General features: G+C 45.8%; 1 protein-coding gene across 1 annotated transcript in view; it reads right to left on the bottom strand.

Moving 5' to 3' along the window:
- Nucleotides 1–3,423: 3,423 nt before the first annotated feature.
- Nucleotides 3,424–19,579, bottom strand: part of LOC135078611 (probable ubiquitin carboxyl-terminal hydrolase FAF-X) — a 34,384-nt gene continuing 18,228 nt past the window's right edge. The window contains exons 28-50 of the mRNA XM_063973143.1: nucleotides 17,765–17,992; nucleotides 16,541–16,702; nucleotides 16,086–16,308; nucleotides 15,074–15,241; nucleotides 14,686–14,759; nucleotides 14,502–14,614; nucleotides 14,246–14,419; nucleotides 14,003–14,144; nucleotides 13,683–13,836; nucleotides 13,249–13,396; nucleotides 12,809–12,929; nucleotides 12,452–12,588; nucleotides 12,218–12,377; nucleotides 12,017–12,126; nucleotides 11,855–11,938; nucleotides 11,665–11,765; nucleotides 10,305–11,362; nucleotides 9,503–9,598; nucleotides 8,935–9,110; nucleotides 8,101–8,332; nucleotides 5,707–5,910; nucleotides 4,201–4,316; nucleotides 3,424–3,761 (exon numbers count right to left, since the gene is read on the bottom strand). Coding sequence (XP_063829213.1) covers nucleotides 3,503–3,761; nucleotides 4,201–4,316; nucleotides 5,707–5,910; nucleotides 8,101–8,332; nucleotides 8,935–9,110; nucleotides 9,503–9,598; nucleotides 10,305–11,362; nucleotides 11,665–11,765; nucleotides 11,855–11,938; nucleotides 12,017–12,126; nucleotides 12,218–12,377; nucleotides 12,452–12,588; nucleotides 12,809–12,929; nucleotides 13,249–13,396; nucleotides 13,683–13,836; nucleotides 14,003–14,144; nucleotides 14,246–14,419; nucleotides 14,502–14,614; nucleotides 14,686–14,759; nucleotides 15,074–15,241; nucleotides 16,086–16,308; nucleotides 16,541–16,702; nucleotides 17,765–17,992 — 4,440 coding nt within the window. The 3' untranslated portion in view covers nucleotides 3,424–3,502. The remainder of the gene's footprint in view (nucleotides 3,762–4,200; nucleotides 4,317–5,706; nucleotides 5,911–8,100; nucleotides 8,333–8,934; nucleotides 9,111–9,502; nucleotides 9,599–10,304; nucleotides 11,363–11,664; nucleotides 11,766–11,854; nucleotides 11,939–12,016; nucleotides 12,127–12,217; nucleotides 12,378–12,451; nucleotides 12,589–12,808; nucleotides 12,930–13,248; nucleotides 13,397–13,682; nucleotides 13,837–14,002; nucleotides 14,145–14,245; nucleotides 14,420–14,501; nucleotides 14,615–14,685; nucleotides 14,760–15,073; nucleotides 15,242–16,085; nucleotides 16,309–16,540; nucleotides 16,703–17,764; nucleotides 17,993–19,579) is intronic.

Genomic DNA, 19,579 nt, shown 5'->3' with positions numbered 1-19,579 from the left:
AATCTTTCAAATTAATATTATATCTATAATGCAAATATCTTACTTAATACTGTCGTTAGTAATTGCTTTGAAATCGTGTACCGATGACTGATAAAATACAAAACAAACATTTAACAAAATTAACACGAATCATTATTATGTCAAAGTCCATTTAGAGTAACAATGGTAGTTATTATAAATACAATCTGTTGTCTGGTGCCCAAGAGCACGAGGATGTTGTGTGCTACGGATGATCTTTATCACTGAAGTTCACTGAACCAGACCATGATAATTGGTATTTTGGCTGGCACATATTATTATTTCATCAAGCGTTGCCGTCTTCTTAAAACGACTTCTAAATTGCACCGTATTTGATGAATAGAAATAGACTAACATTGATAAACTAATTGGAAATATAATATAACTAAGTAAACAAATCTATGATCATTCGTTCCTCTAAACAATATTTTCATTCTAATTATATTGTTATACATAAATGCAAGATACAATAATTCATAATAGGTCTCTTCTTTTACTTTAAAATATCCTGAGTTTGGATATTCTACAGTGGATCTTTAGAATTTCTAATAATCGCATTCATATAAGAATAACTCGCTATACAGGATGTCCCAAAAAGCCTATACATAAATAATAGCATAAAAATTAATAGGTACCTACTTAATTTTTAAAATACACTCGGCATCAAATAAACCGCACCTCCCGCGACGCGAACTTCAAAGATTTTCTTCTGACACAATCATGGTGCCCCAACAATATTGGCGTTATTTGAAAGCCCAATAAATAAACTTAAAGAAAAACACGTTTATTTTTTTTATAAACAATTAACAAGTATCATAAATGTGACTTGAAAAAAGGCCTCACTTGGGGCTCACCTCTGGGACCAAATAATGATTTCACGTGTCCTCTTTAACAGATGGATAGCGATCAATCCCAATTTAACAGTTTTATAGCCATAAAAGTAGGCTCAATCGTAACTACCTGTCGCTCTAAGAAGAGACTCTGACCTTTCCTTTAATGAAATGAAGTTTAGAACTAGGCTTTTAAATGGTACCAATGTTGGTGGGAAGTGGGGATGCATACGTTTGAAAAGTGCTTGTTGCGGGAGGTGCGAGTGTAGTTTAAGAAATTAAATTTCATGAAAATCATGATATTTTTTTCTTGACATAGGTTAATCCAAATAGGTACTAGATCATTTAAAATAGTATTTATTTCAACTAGAAAAATACTAAGCCGCAATCCGTTTTCTTGACCTGACAAGAAATCACAATGTATCTCATTAAATTTACTGTTTGAAACCTTTCAAAACGATTGAGACAACCTGTATTGTATAATTTTGTCAAAGGCGAATCGGATCTCAAGTGTTAAAAAGACCTTTAAAAGAAACTAACGAGCTTGACGTGGTATCATTAAATGATTGATCAAAAGCGGCACAATGACAACGTCCAGATAGCACCCACTTAGCATTATTAGTTTCTATAGTAAAAATTTTAACAATCGTCACTGGTTCGCATGGACTTGCATATCGATATTAAGTGAATTAAACATTATCAACTGTGTCGAAATGCACTTATCTACAAAAAAGTGTTCTAGCATTATTACTCGATCCCTGTAGTTTACAAACATTAAAAGTAAAAGCTATTTCATTAAACTGCCTATAAAACACAGCATAGTTTCATTAGAACTATCATGAATGAATTTATTTGAACAGAAACATAATTTACAACATTCTATTCATTAAATCCATTTGTGTCGGTTCTAATGAAATAACCTGTAATATAATTTCGCATTTTTATAGCGGAAGTATTACATCAATTAATGTTGTTGTGTCGGTAGTTTTCCAAAATTTATATACAGTGATTGATATACATAACAGCATTGTAACTTGTAACAAAGATTTTTGTATAAGTTAGAGCGCGACTAGTCCTTACATTCGTACTTATAATAAACGTCAATGAGAGACGGATAAGGATTATAATAAACATTTAAATCCATTAGCTATCGCTAACTAATGTGTACTACTAAAAAGCATAGCGAATGAATTCAACAGTAACGACAAAGTTTGATCCAGCGAAGTATGATGCGCCGCGTTACAACTAATTCGAATCGAGTGAGACTCGAACACGGTGCATCGCGACCGAAGGACGATTCCTAGCAACAAAACGGCGAACATACGCGAAAACGACAAACGAAATTACAAACGCGAAGTATGAACAAGGTTTTAATTAGAAAAAATAAATAATATGGTACTTTTAAAGCGGAACATTAAGTTAATAAATAACCGAACGTGCGGGCCAGCGAAGAGCCGGTCGGCCCAAGCGCGGGCACGCCACGTATCGCTAACATCACAGAACAAAATACGGCTAAGCGCGGCCCGGCCTGCGGGCCTTCGTCCCGCTCCGCCGATCACAACGGAACAAACTTCGCCCGACTATCGATCCCGACACGTTACGTACACTCCCAATGATAACCAACGATATCGCCTTTCAGCGCAACGTTACAACAGCACCTAACAACATTCTCATTCTGTCGTGCGTACAAAATAATTTTACGTAAACAAATAATATAATCATATATTTTGAGAGTCTATCTCTCGGATAACATTAACCGAATCACTAAATCCGGTTAAGTTCTGAAGCGATGCGATATGGTTATAGGCTATATTATGTTTATTTAAATATCGCCTCCTCGAAGAGATAGCTGTATGACACGCTATAGACGGGATACCCTCTAACCCAATGAGTTTCCACATTTACAGTAATTTTAAAGTAAATGCCTTTAATTAACTTAAGTATAGTAAGCATTAATTTTATTTAGAAGCATTTACATTAAATTACTATAAATAAAATATGTCGCACATCACCCGCCGTGGTTTTCCCTAAACATCTAAGCTTATAAAAGTTGTGCTTGGGGCATCTAGAAATGTGTCACCAGGAGCGGCTCCAAAATGTCGCGCGGTCAACACTTGACTTGAAATATCGCATTGAGTGGAAATTGGCAGTATGTTTTATATAAACTGAACCTGTTCCTTGCAAAACGACTTACAACAAGGAGTCCAAGCGACATTTGGTACCCTCACGATGTTTTGTTCCCACGTCATTATAGCGACACATTTACTGACAAATGGCTAAATACGCAGGTGTTTATAAGTGACCTGTTCGGCTGGATTCACGTGACATTTGGCGTAATAATGATCCTTCAGTTTTCGCTGCGTATTAGTTTATTCGGCGTGCGACATTTTAAGAGCCATTTCACATTAACGATTTGTCTTACAATCGCATCGGGTATAATCCGGCTCGAAGGACCAGTGTTAAAGGTCCTATATAGGCATGTCACGCTCCTTATAGAGGGTCTCGTCCCGTGTTATACAAATAAATCTCCGAGATTATCGGTGAAAAGGCTCTCTCACACGGCCGAAAGTTCGGCAAACGTTTCTCTACCAGCCTACGAAAACTATTCGCGCGGCACGATCGTCGGCGATCTCGCGGGTCGTACCTCCTTCCGCTCAGTGCTGCGAGTGCGGTGCGGCGCGGCGGCGCGTGGGGCGCATGCGGCGCGTGCGGCGGTGCTCGCGGGCGCGCAGGCGCGGCGCGTCCTCGTCGCTGGGCGCGTCGTCGTCGTCGGCGCTGTCGGCGTCGTCGGGCGAGGCGGGCTCGGCGCCGGCGTCGGCGTCGCCGCTCTCGGCCGCGTCGGCGGCGGAGCTCTCGGGCGCGTCGCGCGGCTCCTCGTCCTCGTCCTCCTCCTCGGGGCACAGTTGGTACGCCCTTTGCGAAAAATCAATCGATGTACAGGGTGATTTTGTAACACAATTTAACAACACTACTTTATCTTAATTACTTTAAATCGTGGTACTTTTCGTAAAAAAATTGAAAATCTAATTCGCGGGTGAGAATCTTAAGTTTTAAAGGTTTGGGCTTATTTTCGCGCACCATTATGTCTATTATGCTTTGCAGTTACTTGTGTGTACGTTTTCTATTAACAAAGTAAATTATCTATGTGTTACAATTTTAAAACAGCGCTCCTAAAAATTTGGACACTGATTGCAAATTCACCCTGTATAGAAAATGTCTACTGCAGTACAAGATTGCACTTGGTTTCATTTATCCGATTATAAAATGTATTTTATTTCAACTGACCGAGATGGTAGTTATCTTTGAGATAACAAAAAATAAAATTTAAAATGCAACTGAAGACGATACTCACTTTTCGAGTGTTTTTCGCGCGGAATTGCTGCGCTCCAGGAAATATCCGCTGGAAGTTTCGTTGGATGTGCCCGGCGGAGACCACGTGCCGTATGATCCGTAACCTCCCGGCCCATACTTCTGAAACAAATGTCACGCATTAATTACCCCATTTACAGACAAAAACGTCACAAAGTTGAGAGTGCAGCAAAGGTAAAGTCGACAGTATACTTTTGGTGCTAAGTAGCGCCTATTGACAAAGTTATTGTGTTCTGGCAGTTGGAGGTATGATAGCCAGTTTTTCTGTGGTTGAGGATTTCGGGTGAAGCTCGTGGCCAAGAGCTTAAAATCACGACTACATAAAGTGCTGTAGTGTTAAGTTTGATATGCTACAGACTGTATAAAACCACACAAGAATGACTCAGGTTAGACGGTGGGGTCAGTGAGGGTTGATCTGATTTTATTTCCGTTGCGAAATGCTTTGTGCATACTGCATACCCACTGGCCGACGGAGACGGTCATTGAATTAAGGGGGCGGGGCCTACCAACTAAAACCCGACTATGCTCCTCGGGGGCCATTGAAAAGAAGCCACGAGTCATTGTTCTAAAATTGGACATTCGTCTGCGGTTCAGGGTTGACGACTTGACTTTCTGGTCAAGGCTGTTTTTTTTTCGTCAGGAAAATACATTGACTTGTATACCCACCAGCCGCGGGGGCAGCTAGTGGGTTATGTGAGGTTCTCCCTGCCAGAAGGGCATGGCCATTGGCCACTAAAATCTGACGTTGCCCTCGATAGCCATTTGAGCCGGGAACACGGGACATCACTATCTGTGTCTGCCTCAAGCATTCGTTCGCGTTCCCTGCTCGGCATTCGGCTCGCTTAATGCAGGACTAGTTTTTTTTTTTTTTTTTTATCCACAACGAGAAAGCTCTTCGCCTGTATCTCACCTGATGGCATAAGTGATGATCAGGCCGAAGATGGAAGCGAGCTTCGCCCGGAATCCTCAACCACGGAGGAACTGGCTATCTCACCTCTAACTGCCGGATCACAACAATGCTGTTAACATTGTTGTTATGGCGACAGACTCAGGTAAGACGGTGGTAGCTAGCCAGGCGGACTCAGAACAAGCCCTACCACCAACCGAACCGAACAGAAAAATCTGCCCCCACTGGGAATCGAAGACTAGACCACAGAGGTGGTCAGTGGAGGCCAGCGTTGCCAGACGTCCCGATTTTTAGATCAAATGGCAATGCCAGATTTTGTATGGAAGGTGGCGTCTTTTTTGTTTCGCGCGGCCATCGACCAAACTTTGTTTTTTGATTACAAAATAGTGTAATAAACCAAACTTTCTATGGCATGTATACCTCTAAACTCAGTCTGAACTGAGTTACGAGCATTAGAAGTTTGATGATTTTCATACTAGATTTGCTTTTGACGGAAGAATCCCGCTATTTTCACTCAAAAAGTACCAAAGTCCCGACTTGGCAAAAAAAAAAACTGGCAACGCTGGTGGAGGCTGTACTCACGCGGTCGAGCTCGTCCTGCAGCCAGGCGAGCAGCTGGCGCCAGCGCCGGCGCGCCTCGGGCTGCGCGTGCACGGCGCGCACGGCGGCGGGCGCGCGGCCCATGACGCCCACCAGCAGCTTGACGCACGCGTACGCGCGCTTCTGGTAGTGCCCGCGCGCGCGCGCCGCCGTCTCCAGTAGCCCTGGCCGTTCGTCTGACACGCCCTGCGAAACGAATGACAGCTCATTAGCACCTATCCACGCTGATTGTGTTTGTAAAGATAAAGTCTTGGAGCTAAAATGATCTGTGGATGACGAAGCTACGGTAACGTCAAGAAGAGACCTCCAAAGAAAGCAGCTTATAAACCATTAAACGAAGATAAAGGAAATAAAGAAGGGCACGAATGCAAGAAATGCTAGTGTAAAATGTATTTCAAAAAAAGGGACCTTGGATTTAAATACATAATTCGAAGTGTGAATGTGGCACGCCAGAGCATTTAACCCATGTTGAACCTATAAAAAAGATTTGATAACATAGTGACGCGATGCCATCTATCCTTCACAAATCACAAGCGAGTAGCATCTCGACTACGAATCCATTCGTCTCTATCTCACCTTGATGACGTTGTGGATGCGGTGGTGCTGCCAGCTGTCTTCCATGAGCAGCGTGGCGGAGAGCGCGTCGGCGTGGCGGCGCAGCTCGTGGCAGTAGGCGTAGGCCATCTGCCACAGCAGCTAGGTAGGTGCCGGTCGCCTCGGGCTCACCTTGATGACGTTGTGGATGCGGTGGTGCTGCCAGCTGTCTTCCATGAGCAGCGTGGCGGAGAGCGCGTCGGCGTGGCGGCGCAGCTCGTGGCAGTAGGCGTAGGCCATCTGCCACAGCAGCTAGGTAGGTGCCGGTCGCCTCGGGCTCACCTTGATGACGTTGTGGATGCGGTGGTGCTGCCAGCTGTCTTCCATGAGCAGCGTGGCGGAGAGCGCGTCGGCGTGGCGGCGCAGCTCGTGGCAGTAGGCGTAGGCCATCTGCCACAGCAGCTAGGTAGGTGCCGGTCGCCTCGGGCTCACCTTGATGACGTTGTGGATGCGGTGGTGCTGCCAGCTGTCTTCCATGAGCAGCGTGGCGGAGAGCGCGTCGGCGTGGCGGCGCAGCTCGTGGCAGTAGGCGTAGGCCATCTGCCACAGCAGCTAGGTAGGTGCCGGTCGCCTCGGGCTCACCTTGATGACGTTGTGGATGCGGTGGTGCTGCCAGCTGTCTTCCATGAGCAGCGTGGCGGAGAGCGCGTCGGCGTGGCGGCGCAGCTCGTGGCAGTAGGCGTAGGCCATCTGCCACAGCAGCTAGGTAGGTGCCGGTCGCCTCGGGCTCACCTTGATGACGTTGTGGATGCGGTGGTGCTGCCAGCTGTCTTCCATGAGCAGCGTGGCGGAGAGCGCGTCGGCGTGGCGGCGCAGCTCGTGGCAGTAGGCGTAGGCCATCTGCCACAGCAGCTAGGTAGGTGCCGGTCGCCTCGGGCTCACCTTGATGACGTTGTGGATGCGGTGGTGCTGCCAGCTGTCTTCCATGAGCAGCGTGGCGGAGAGCGCGTCGGCGTGGCGGCGCAGCTCGTGGCAGTAGGCGTAGGCCATCTGCCACAGCAGCTAGGTAGGTGCCGGTCGCCTCGGGCTCACCTTGATGACGTTGTGGATGCGGTGGTGCTGCCAGCTGTCTTCCATGAGCAGCGTGGCGGAGAGCGCGTCGGCGTGGCGGCGCAGCTCGTGGCAGTAGGCGTAGGCCATCTGCCACAGCAGCTAGGTAGGTGCCGGTCGCCTCGGGCTCACCTTGATGACGTTGTGGATGCGGTGGTGCTGCCAGCTGTCTTCCATGAGCAGCGTGGCGGAGAGCGCGTCGGCGTGGCGGCGCAGCTCGTGGCAGTACGCGTAGGCCATCTGCCACAGCAGCTAGGTAGGTGCCGGTCGCCTCGGGCTCACCTTGATGACGTTGTGGATGCGGTGGTGCTGCCAGCTGTCTTCCATGAGCAGCGTGGCGGAGAGCGCGTCGGCGTGGCGGCGCAGCTCGTGGCAGTAGGCGTAGGCCATCTGCCACAGCAGCTAGGTAGGTGCCGGTCGCCTCGGGCTCACCTTGATGACGTTGTGGATGCGGTGGTGCTGCCAGCTGTCTTCCATGAGCAGCGTGGCGGAGAGCGCGTCGGCGTGGCGGCGCAGCTCGTGGCAGTAGGCGTAGGCCATCTGCCACAGCAGCTAGGTAGGTGCCGGTCGCCTCGGGCTCACCTTGATGACGTTGTGGATGCGGTGGTGCTGCCAGCTGTCTTCCATGAGCAGCGTGGCGGAGAGCGCGTCGGCGTGGCGGCGCAGCTCGTGGCAGTAGGCGTAGGCCATCTGCCACAGCAGCTAGGTAGGTGCCGGTCGCCTCGGGCTCACCTTGATGACGTTGTGGATGCGGTGGTGCTGCCAGCTGTCTTCCATGAGCAGCGTGGCGGAGAGCGCGTCGGCGTGGCGGCGCAGCTCGTGGCAGTACGCGTAGGCCATCTGCCACAGCAGCTCGGCCAGCGCCACGCGCGACCACTCCGCGTGCTCCCAGCACAGGAACTGCACGAGGCGGATGCCCTCCTCGCAGCCGCAGCACTCTTCGGTCAGCTTCTTCATGTACGTGCTGGAAGAGAGGATCATATGAGAACTTTCCTATTAATGTGACTTTAAAGCCCGGTTTCCATCAAGGCGAATAGAAGAGAAGACATGTATTTTAAATAACTAATCGATTCATTCTACATTTGCTGTCTGCCATGCTTCAGTTGAAATGTATCTAGCCGAGAGGAGCGGAGATGTGTCAGGCGGCCCCGGGCCAGGCGGCCGAAGGATTCGAAATATTAGAAACTCGCGCGCTGCTTTCTCATCGTGTATCGGTCACCCTAAAGCGTCATATGATTTAATGCCTGACAGCTGAAAGCTACGAACATCTCACATCTTTTCTCCTCTCGTCTTCTTTCCGCTTTGAAAATAACCTGCTTCGCTGCAAAGGCCCTAAAGCCTGAAAAGCTAACATCAATTGGTAAGAATAGTTACCCAGTTCTATTGTAGAGTATATCGGCAGCGACGGGAGACAGCGGCGGGCGCTGCACGGCACTGCCGGAAGGCGGCGGGTCGGCGTACGGGTTGGGCAGCGGTAGCGCGCCCTCCGCCGCGCCCGCCGACTGGCAGCGACCGCTGACGTCACAATACCTTGCCAGCACTAAATCAATTGGCGCGTATAATTACCCAGTTCTATTGTAGAGTATGTCGGCAGCGACGGGAGACAGCGGCGGGCGCTGCACGGCACTGCCGGAAGGCGGCGGGTCGGCGTACGGGTTGGGCAGCGGTAGCGCGCCCTCCGCCGCGCCCGCCGACTGGCAGCGACCGCTCACGTCGCAGCAACGCGCTAACACGTACACCACCTGAAAGACATAACACTTGTACTCCACCAAAGTGCAGCTGTTAGTCAAAAGCTCTTTCAACAAGTTTATTCTGGTAATGAAGGTTTTCGCGAATGAAAAATCCGCCAGATGGCAATACGTAGACGCGAGGTCCAAATGCTGCATGATTGGTTATTTTTGACATGACATTGACAGATATGTCAAAATCCACCAATCACGCAGCAGTCAGACCCCACATCTACGTCCCGCCATCTAGCAGATTTTTCATTCGCGAAAACACTCATTGAGCATCTAATCGGTGCTTCCCACTAAATTATATTTAATTTCCTATTGCACTGGTATGTATTATGTTTTTGAATGAGGAAATCAAGTTATATTCTATTCTAAATACAGTTAAATGATATTGTCCAAACCTGATGTATTTTCGCCGATTCCGGATATTGGTACTTCACGAGAGATAGAGATGCGTCATCCATACACACGCTCAGCACAACATCCAATATCCGTAACTGGAACAAAACAAAGACTATGTAAAAAAGCAATTACTATGTACAACATGGAATGCAATAAAGATAATAATATTGACTATTGACTTAATATTGGATTCTATGTAAAGAAATAATACGTATGCAAGTTATTCATGTGGTTCCGGAAGAGTAGAATAAGACCACTGCCAATTTTGCTCGCCCCCCACACTTTTGTCATCATCTTGCCAGCGCCTGCACAGCGTCGAGGCAATGCAGCCGCGCTCGCTTAGAGCCTGTCCAGATGACGCGTTTTTACTCGCGAGTTTCGAATTGCGCGAATGTGAGGTACTATAGTCTGGTCTGCGAGCACGTAGAATTTTGTCCAATGACCCCAAGCTACCCATCCTTATCGCTCGCGCGTAATTATGTTGCTATCGCGCTCGCACACTCACTGCGGGCGCCCGTCGCACAGTCGCGACAGCAATATAATTACGCGCAAGCAATAAGGATGGGTAGCTAGGGGTCATTGGACAAAATTCTACGTGCTCACGGACCGGGCTTTAGATGTTCATACATTCTATTCACATGCAGTCGCACGTTTCGCCTAAGAATCTCAGTCGCGCGATCTAAAACGCGTCATCTGGACACGGCCTTAGCGTCGTCGTGACGCCAACGCTGAGCGGCTGACGAACGATCTACTCAGTGGCGTCGCGCTATTCTCCTCACGCCCCGTGGTGACGTCACTCACCCGCAGCAGCTGGTGGCGCTCGTGCAGGCCCAGCAGCGCGTAGGTGTGGAACAGGTTGCTGACGTCACTCACCCGCAGCAGCTGGTGGCGCTCGTGCAGGCCCAGCAGCGCGTAGGTGTGGAACAGGTTGCTGACGTCACTCACCCGCAGCAGCTGGTGGCGCTCGTGCAGGCCCAGCAGCGCGTAGGTGTGGAACAGGTTGGTGACGTCACTCACCCGCAGCAGCTGGTGGCGCTCGTGCAGGCCCAGCAGCGCGTAGGTGTGGAACAGGTTGGTGACGTCACTCACCCGCAGCAGCTGGTGGCGCTCGTGCAGGCCCAGCAGCGCGTAGGTGTGGAACAGGTTGCTGACGTCACTCACCCGCAGCAGCTGGTGGCGTTGGTGCAGGCCCAGCAGCGCGTAGGTGTGGAACAGGTTGGTGACGTCACTCACCCGCAGCAGCTGGTGGCGCTCGTGCAGGCCCAGCAGCGCGTAGGTGTGGAACAGGTTGGTGACGTCACTCACCCGCAGCAGCTGGTGGCGCTCGTGCAGGCCCAGCAGCGCGTAGGTGTGGAACAGGTTGCTGACGTCACTCACCCGCAGCAGCTGGTGGCGTTGGTGCAGGCCCAGCAGCGCGTAGGTGTGGAACAGGTTGCTGACGTCACTCACCCGCAGCAGCTGGTGGCGCTCGTGCAGGCCCAGCAGCGCGTAGGTGTGGAACAGGTTGGTGACGTCACTCACCCGCAGCAGCTGGTGGCGCTCGTGCAGGCCCAGCAGCGCGTAGGTGTGGAACAGGTTGGTGACGTCACTCACCCGCAGCAGCTGGTGGCGCTCGTGCAGGCCCAGCAGCGCGTAGGTGTGGAACAGGTTGGTGACGTCACTCACCCGCAGCAGCTGGTGGCGCTCGTGCAGGCCCAGCAGCGCGTAGGTGTGGAACAGGTTGAACAGCAGCGGCAGGTGGCGCAGCGCGTGCGCGTCCGCGTACGGCGGGTCGGCCAGCGCGCGCGCGCAGCACAGCAGCTGGTCCGACAGCGACGACGCCTCCTCGCGCGCGCACCACGACCCGTAGCCGCTCGCCACTGATGGAGGAAGCGTACGATTACTATACGATACACACTTCTACAATAACGCGAAGATAGAAAGCGAAAATTCTCAGCAGTTGATATTTAGTTATTACCATAATATTGTTTAAGTCAGTTAACACTACCAGTCAATTGATATAATACTCTTATAAATTTGGTATCGCAAAGACAAGCTATGACATCAGAGATGCGTGTTTTCAGCTAGTTGATTTTTAAAAATAATTGTACTAAATTAAAAGAAGAAGAGAAAACATGAACATAAATTGAGATAAATGAGACAAAATTAAAATAAGACTTACCTGGTGAATCTTTGACAGAAAAGTGAGCTAAGAAAACGATGATTTTCATGAAAACTAATCGTACTTCGGCGGAAGGACACGATAGCAAATAGTCACACAATCTGAAACAACATCAAACGATAAAATTATAAAAAACAATCGAACACGTGCAAGACAGAAAGAAAGAAAAAACAATTTAATAGATAAGTACCTGTGTGGGTGTTTGAAGAGATCAGTTGCAAACCACGCTCTAACAGCCTGTGAGCACCTGAGATGCTGACATAGAATATCATGCCTGAAAGAAGAGGAAAATATTAATAGAAAATATTCAATGATAAACAATTCAAAAACAATCCAACTATATGAAAATTACCAATCAGCCGCAGGTCCTCGCAGCGTCTTCTTTGTATGAAAACCAACTTGGAATAAAAACTTTGTTGCTAATTGCACAGACAACATTGACATTTCTTCATGCTCTTTACTCTGAAAATGTTAGCAATACATGAATAAACTATTCTAACAAATTACATTGTATCTACAGACACTTCTGTGATAAAACAAAAGTGCATCTTACCCAAACAGCGCTCTGTGAACCAGGCAGCACTTGAAGTCTCATGCAACAGAGTTTCTTCATAAAATTAAAATGTTCCAGGCTAAATTGATCTTGATTATGTGAAAAAGCTATATTTCCACGACGAACTGAAAGCCAGATAGGTCTGGGTATGGCACTTTCCCTGGAAAAATAAGCACAGTTAGTGCTGGTCTGAAGGAATTCAAATATTTATTTGAATTTACAAGTTACACTTACTTTAAGGTCAAATTCTTCATAGATTGTTCAAGACTAGAGGTTTCTATCGTATCTTTTCTTGTGTAGAACAGCATGTAGGCATTCCACCATCTTTTTTGGCGCTTGTACAGTACCCTCTTTAGCATCGGATCGAACACCTAGAACGTTATTAGAAATTACCACTTCACGCGTAAATAGCATGCAGCTAACTGAAAGTTCGATTCGATGGCATGATATGTCTTTGCATATATGATATTGAAATCGTTTTCAGAGACCAAAGAGTAGATGAACATCAATATCGATTATTTCACTTCTGTTCTTTGATAGATAGGGCGTTAAAAATGAGAAATAACATCGGTTGCGGATCGATTCTCTCACCTCACCCATGTACTCGCCGCCGAAGCACTGCGCCTTCATCTCCTCGTCGTCGTGCATCACGCACTCGGATACGTCGCCGTCGTCCAGCTTCACCCAGCGCCCGGTCTCGCTACCGTTATCCCTTTTATCCATTCATAACAATTTATTGAAAAGTCCATTTACAAGCTAAGGTAAGAATATAACATTAGAACCAACGCCAGCCCAAGACCTCGACAAATTAAGATTAAAACATCATGAATCTTGAATTCTATTCGTGGAAGTTTTTGATAGCGTGCGACATTTTAGTGTAACTTTCAAACTTGCTCCAGGGCTGATGCTTCCGGTAACAATACGTAAAAAGTAACAAATTAATGCGAACGATACAGACAGTTTGATAAACCTATGCATGTTGACTGTTTCCATCAAAGATTCTAAAATACAAACGACTATGAAATATGTACCTCAGCAAGACGTATGAGTAGTAATGTCCGCCGGAGGCTTGTCCCGAGTGCACGACGATTCCGCTGAGCTGGTAGTGAGTCTCGGGCGTCTTTTCTTCTCCTCCCTCCCACAGCGTCTCGTCGCCCTCGGCCCGCGCTAAGCCCCACGCTGAAATAGTAGCACATTTTGAATACATCTCAATTCGCAAGTTAGGGCGCGCGATTGTCGCTAGTTTAAAAAATCGTAGTGTTGTTCAAATGACGGCACATCAAAGCTAAACACAGTGGCATCGTATGTCCTAGTAAAATGAACTATTTTGCAAAAAAAAATACGATCGGTCGATATACTGATGTGCGGGTGCAGTACGCTGCGGTCACGCTATTATTTAGTGCTAAGAAGTCATGGGATATGGATCATAGAAATAATTAAGTATAACGAATTTACGAACACTTACCAGTATAGGGCTCGACGTCAAGTTCCCGAGGGAACTCGAAGTAGTCATTAAATTTTATTGCACACACTTTTTCAAAGTCGTATTCGAACCTTTTCAACTGTATAACTAATACTGGAGGTAGTTTGTTCAGACATAAGCGTTTTACTGTCACGACCTGAAAAGAAGGCGAATAATAGAAAATGCCGAAAGGCATTAAGTCCGCCTTATGTACACCGTTCTATGTGCATATAAGTTTTAAATAAATAAAAATAAAATAAGTAACAAAGGCTGAAAAGTCAAAGTTGCAAAGATTATAATATTCTAATTCAATGTATGCATACCTTTTTATTGCACTTATCACAGTGGTAGGCATCAGCCCCTTCTAATAGCTCTCCTCTTACATATGCTTCAAGAGATTCTTGCAGTCGGGACATGTTTCTGATGTCCAATGAGACTACACTGAAAGGTTCTTCCTTGCAATACCTAAAAAATATGATAACCCATTAACCAAATACCTTTTAACTTTATAGTGCAGTCTAGTTGCTAGAATTTTATGAGATCTGTAATATCTATGTATAACATACCTGTGTGGACATCCTTTACATATTTTTTGGTCTGAGTACGTGCCGCCCATTGTTTTGGCCATAAGTTGTTCTTGCCCCAAGGACTTGAGAGCCTCATCCAAAGACTCTACCAATGACATAAAAAACTCAACTGCATCTTGCTGCTCGCGTAAATTGACTGGTTCACCTTGAAGCCTTAAAAACAAGATCTTCATTGAATATATTTTTTTTTATAACATTTTATTACATTGTTTATTTAGTAATTGAATTCATTTACCTAAAATGCGCCCACAATCCTCTGGGAACGTAATACTGAAGTTTACTGTAGTGTAAGTGTGCAAATATAGCTTGAACTTGTTTCAAGATTGTGATGTTGTAGTCAGCATTTCCCTGGAATATAACTTTTGTTTTAGTATCTAGAGTGATCGACAACGAAAAGTATCAATTTAGCAAATAGGCACCTCTGCATTATTTTCAACAATAGTGTGATGTGGGCTTTCACCAGAGAAATCTTCAGTTAGGTCAGTCGCAGCACCTGTTGAGAAATAACGATAATTAAATACTTGAAAATACATCAACTTCGCAACCTTGTAGCGTAACGTTTCTTACAGAGACGTAATGACAGCGTATTAACAGCATTATAGTTAACAGTTTTAGTGTCTGAGTTTCAAGAAAGGATGGGAGCTACGGTAACGGCGTAAAAACAGTTACATGACAAATTGTTTCTTATTCTTCAGGAAATAAAGGCGGTCTAAACATTGATTTGTCGCCTTTTGCTGTTGATTGTACAGCAAGTTACATAGCAAAAGTAGCTCTTATTCTTCTGGGAATAAGAGCGATATGGCGTACCTTGCACGGCGAGCAGCGCGTCGCGCACGGCACGCACGCAGTAGAGCTGCTGCAGCACGGAGTTCATGTAGCAGGTGGCGCCGGCGTTCTTCAGCCCCACCAGCCCGGCCGGCGGCCGCGGGCCCACGCACGGCATGTAGTCCCATTCCGATAGTGGCATGCTTTTGTCTGCGGTCGACAACATACTCTTTAATGAATTAACATTTCTTGTTTTCAGCAAAAAAAAGACGATGCGACTGCGATGATAAAATCCTACTAATATTATGAATGCGAAAGTTTGTGTGCATGTTTGCTACTCTTTCACGCAAAACTACTGAACGTATTTTGATGAAACTTTACAGTATTATTGTTTATAACCCAGAATAACATATAGGCTATAATTTATGACGATATGTGACAAACTAAATTTCACGCGGGTGAAGCCGCGGGCAAAAGCTAGTATTGTTAAACTGTCTTATGTCTTGTTGGATAAGACATCATGTTAAAAAAAATATCGCTGAAATAACATTATCGTTGTGTGCGTGAGAGAACAAACCAAGAAATGACGAGTTGCGAAATACTTTATGACATCATCAGACTGTAGCTGAAGTAACTCAGGTATACTTGGAGACATGTTTTTCAAATAGGAGCACTTTGATTATTCATCAAATTCTAGTAACACGTTAAGGTCTGCCGTGTGGTGACGGCAGAGTAGAATACATTTGTCACCAACCCCTACTCTTCCCGCGGGTGTCGTAAGAGGCGACTTAGGGACTACACATCAAACAGAGAATGGGCAGCAGCGCTCTCTGAAAAACATCAATCTTTTAAACTGCGATCTCCAACCCGCCTGCCAAGCGTGGAGATTATGGCAAAACCCTCCACTATAGTGGAGGAGGCTCATAGTCCAGCAGTGGACTGTAAAAGGCTGTTGATGATGATGATGATGATGATGATGACGTTAAGGTCTAGTCAACTAACAGTAAATAAAACATGCATTGTACTTGTACCCTATAACAAAAACGCGACTGACCGCTATAGAACATCTGTTCGAGCAGTTGCGCAAGCGCCGCCATGTTGTGTGCGCAGCCATACACGAGAGCCAGCAGCAAGTCGGCGGCGGCGGCGGCGGCGCCCGGCGTGCGGCACAGCGGCGCCGCCGGCTCGCCGGACGACTCCTCGCCGCCGCCGGAACTCGACGCGCCCATGCGGCACCACGCCCACGAGTATGGCCACAGGAACTCCGTTGTGACTTCCTACAGAGTTATCATTTGTGCTATCACTTTATTCCTGAGCTAAAAACAAGTTATGACGGCTTTTTGAAATGCTGAGAAAGTTGCATAAATAATGCTGTTACCAGAACTGTCCTTTATAGGCTAATTTCTCCTTTCTTCGTTATTGGCAATACTCGTCGAGGCTGACTTGATTTATGTAATTTTCATAATAATGATATGATGAAATATTGCCCATTTTAGAAGTATCACATACCTTTATTAGCCCAGAGTCCTTGTGATCCGGGTGCGCACCGTACTGGAACTTGACTTGAGCTGGCACGTGCGTGAACAGTTCTTTGGTGAGGTTGAGGTGCCCCTCAAGTAAAGTGTCGTCTAGTTTCTCCGGGTTGGCTCGTATAGCGCGGAGCCATGCCACCTATACACAAAAAAAAAACAAAATGTTTAATACTAAAATGCAGTAAGACATTTCACATTGCCACAAGTGGGCGGGTCCTATAATGAAGTATGACTGTATGACGTTATCAACAGCAACTGACGTTTTACTGCAAAGAAATAAAAAACTTTTCAGCATAAGCTATCAAAATTACGAAAGGAAAAAATGCTAAAGCGCCATATGGCCAAATGGTGCTTTAGCATTTTTTACTTTCCACTGATGCACTTTTTTTGGACAAACAAAGACAAGACACAAGAGGTAAAAAAATGAACAGAGCATGTCATTGCGCTACTTCAATAACAATATCTACTGTAACAGTTGCCGCTGCTCATTAGCCACGTTCAAACCGGACGTTCGATTTGACGTCCTTATTTGAGCCGTGCGTCTATACCTAAATTCTTTAGAAATTTCCTTATATGTAAACAAACACTTCTGCACACAATTACACCATAATCACTTACGTGTTCATAATATCATACACATTATTTCACAAGCCCATGAAACCAACTTTATTCTCACGATTATACAAGTTTGGAATCAATCTTTAAACAAATTATTTTAGCAAAATATGTGGACGATGAAAATTTGTGAGACTTGTCAAATTGACTTGAAGTTTAAAATTATTTGTTATCTCCATGTTGTCTCTGACACATCAGTGTTGTAACCTGTAAGTCATAGACAATAGTCGGTAAATTTAATCGATTTTATTTCAATTATTCAATCATTTTTATTACTGATTGCATTTAAATAGATTTAAATAGGGTCTTAATCAACAATGTATTTTTTCTTCATTGAATGTACATTCAATACTAATTGTTTAATGCATTGCTTTAAGCATTATAAATTCTTTCTATAGGTACGTAAGTACTACAATAATTTCAATCCGCGATTAACGAGAGGTTTTGTCGCCTCACTAGGGCACAGATTAAAAATATTTTAATGTCAGTTGGCCATATTTGTTTAGATATAGGGAAATTTCTAAAGAATCCGACTTTAATTGCCTAGCGCGATTGGACCTAGCTTTTTGGCCAAGTCTCTACATACCTCATAGGCGAGATCGTCCAGCGTCCGCTCAGTAGGGCCGGCCAGCGCCACCAGTCTACACAGCAGTTGCAGGAACTGCTGCGCGTGCGTCGCGTGGCGTTGCAGCCTCGGGCCGGCCGCGCCCGCGCCCGCCGCGCCGCCGCCCAGCGCCGCGAGCGCCGCGCGCGCGCAGCCGCCGCCGCCCCACGCGCACATAGCTAGCAGCTGCTCGGCGGATGACACTCGCACCTATAGCAATAGGAGCGTTTAGAAGTCGCGCTTTTTGCGCTAAGTTTGCCGGTCCGTGGAATGCGCGTCCCCCCCAACCGCGATTAAACGCAGTAAGTTAGTCATTAAGGCCGGGTAGCAGAGAAAATGGCGAAAATGAGGTTTTCATTTTTCATTTTTGAGGTACTAAACAGTAAAATTAAAGGCTAAGATTTTTATTGGGCATAGTTGAGGATATTTTCTAGGGCTATTAACGGATGGAAACACGATTTGATGAAGTTGACTCGATAGAATAAATTCCCAAAGTTACCTCTATTCGTTTTCTATTTATGGTTTTATTTTTAAAATAAGCGATTTGAGATTCTAAATCTTTTACTAAACTAAAGTTCAGAAATAACTTGAGGGCTTTTAACGGATGAAATTTTTATATTGCGTCTTATTTAGTTACTATGTTAAAAAATGTGGAAAAAATCGTCCATGACGGCTTGGACAATCTCAATCAGTCGCGCGGTGGCGCTTACGGAGGACGGACGCGTGTCAGTTTTTTGGCCGTGACAGTTCGCGATTTGTCAATATTTTTGACAATGATGACTTTGATGAGTCACAGTATAATAATATCAGTGTTACTGGAGAAAGCTTAAATTTTTGATATTTAAAAATTATCAATTTTGTCTACCTATTGAAATTTAAATCGTTCGCATCCTTTTAAACGAAGACTCTACTCATGATACATAGTACATTCCTCAAATATGAGACAAAACCAATGAGTTAAAATTACATTTTAATAGTACCTACAATCTACATACAATCGTCTTACACTCTTTAGAAGAGCACACTGACACAAATAAATAATAAAAAATACTGTCTAAGGTCTGTAGCTAAAGGTCTACGCTGCAAGATGGAAGAATCTTCTAACCAAAAAGATGGCAGATGCAGCAGATGTCAACGGATTTAAAACTGGAGTTCATGTGACTCCTTGTAGACTTGAGTGTCTAGAGCGTCCCTTCCTCCACCATGCGTAAGAATTTTCACAAAAATACTGTCTAAGGTCTGTAGCTAAAGGTCTACGCTGCAAGATGGAAGAATCTTCTAACCAAAAAGATGGCAGATGCAGCAGATGTCAACGGATTTAAAACTGGAGTTAATGTGACTCATTGTAGACTTGAGTGTCTAGAGCGTCCCTTCCTCCACCATGCGTAAGAATTTTCACAAAAATACTGTCTAAGGTCTGTAGCTAAAGGTTTAAGCCGTAAGATAGAAGAATCTTATAGCCAAAAACATGGCAGATGCAGCAGATATCAACGGATTTAAAACTGGAGTTCATGTGTATCCTTGTAGTTTTGAGTTTCTAGAGCAGTGGTTCTTAACCTTTAAGTCATGAGGGACCATTTTACCAAATTTCTGTCTTGTCAGGGACCACCTCATAATCGGTCAAAACCAGTTTGACTGCAAAAATCAGTTAAAAGTGGTTTTGACCAAGGTGTGCAAGTGCACATCGTGGACCACTTGGAATGCCTCCAGGGACCACCAGTGGTCCGCGGACCACCGGTTAAGAACCACTGCTCTAGAGCGTCCCTTCCTCCACCATGCGTAAGAATGTTTCAAAAA

This window comes from Ostrinia nubilalis, chromosome 2, assembly GCF_963855985.1.
Source record: "Ostrinia nubilalis chromosome 2, ilOstNubi1.1, whole genome shotgun sequence".
Classification (NCBI taxonomy): Eukaryota; Metazoa; Arthropoda; class Insecta; order Lepidoptera; family Crambidae; genus Ostrinia; species Ostrinia nubilalis.
Note: the sequence above shows the minus strand (reverse complement) of the source record. Positions and strands in the feature narration are given on the sequence as shown.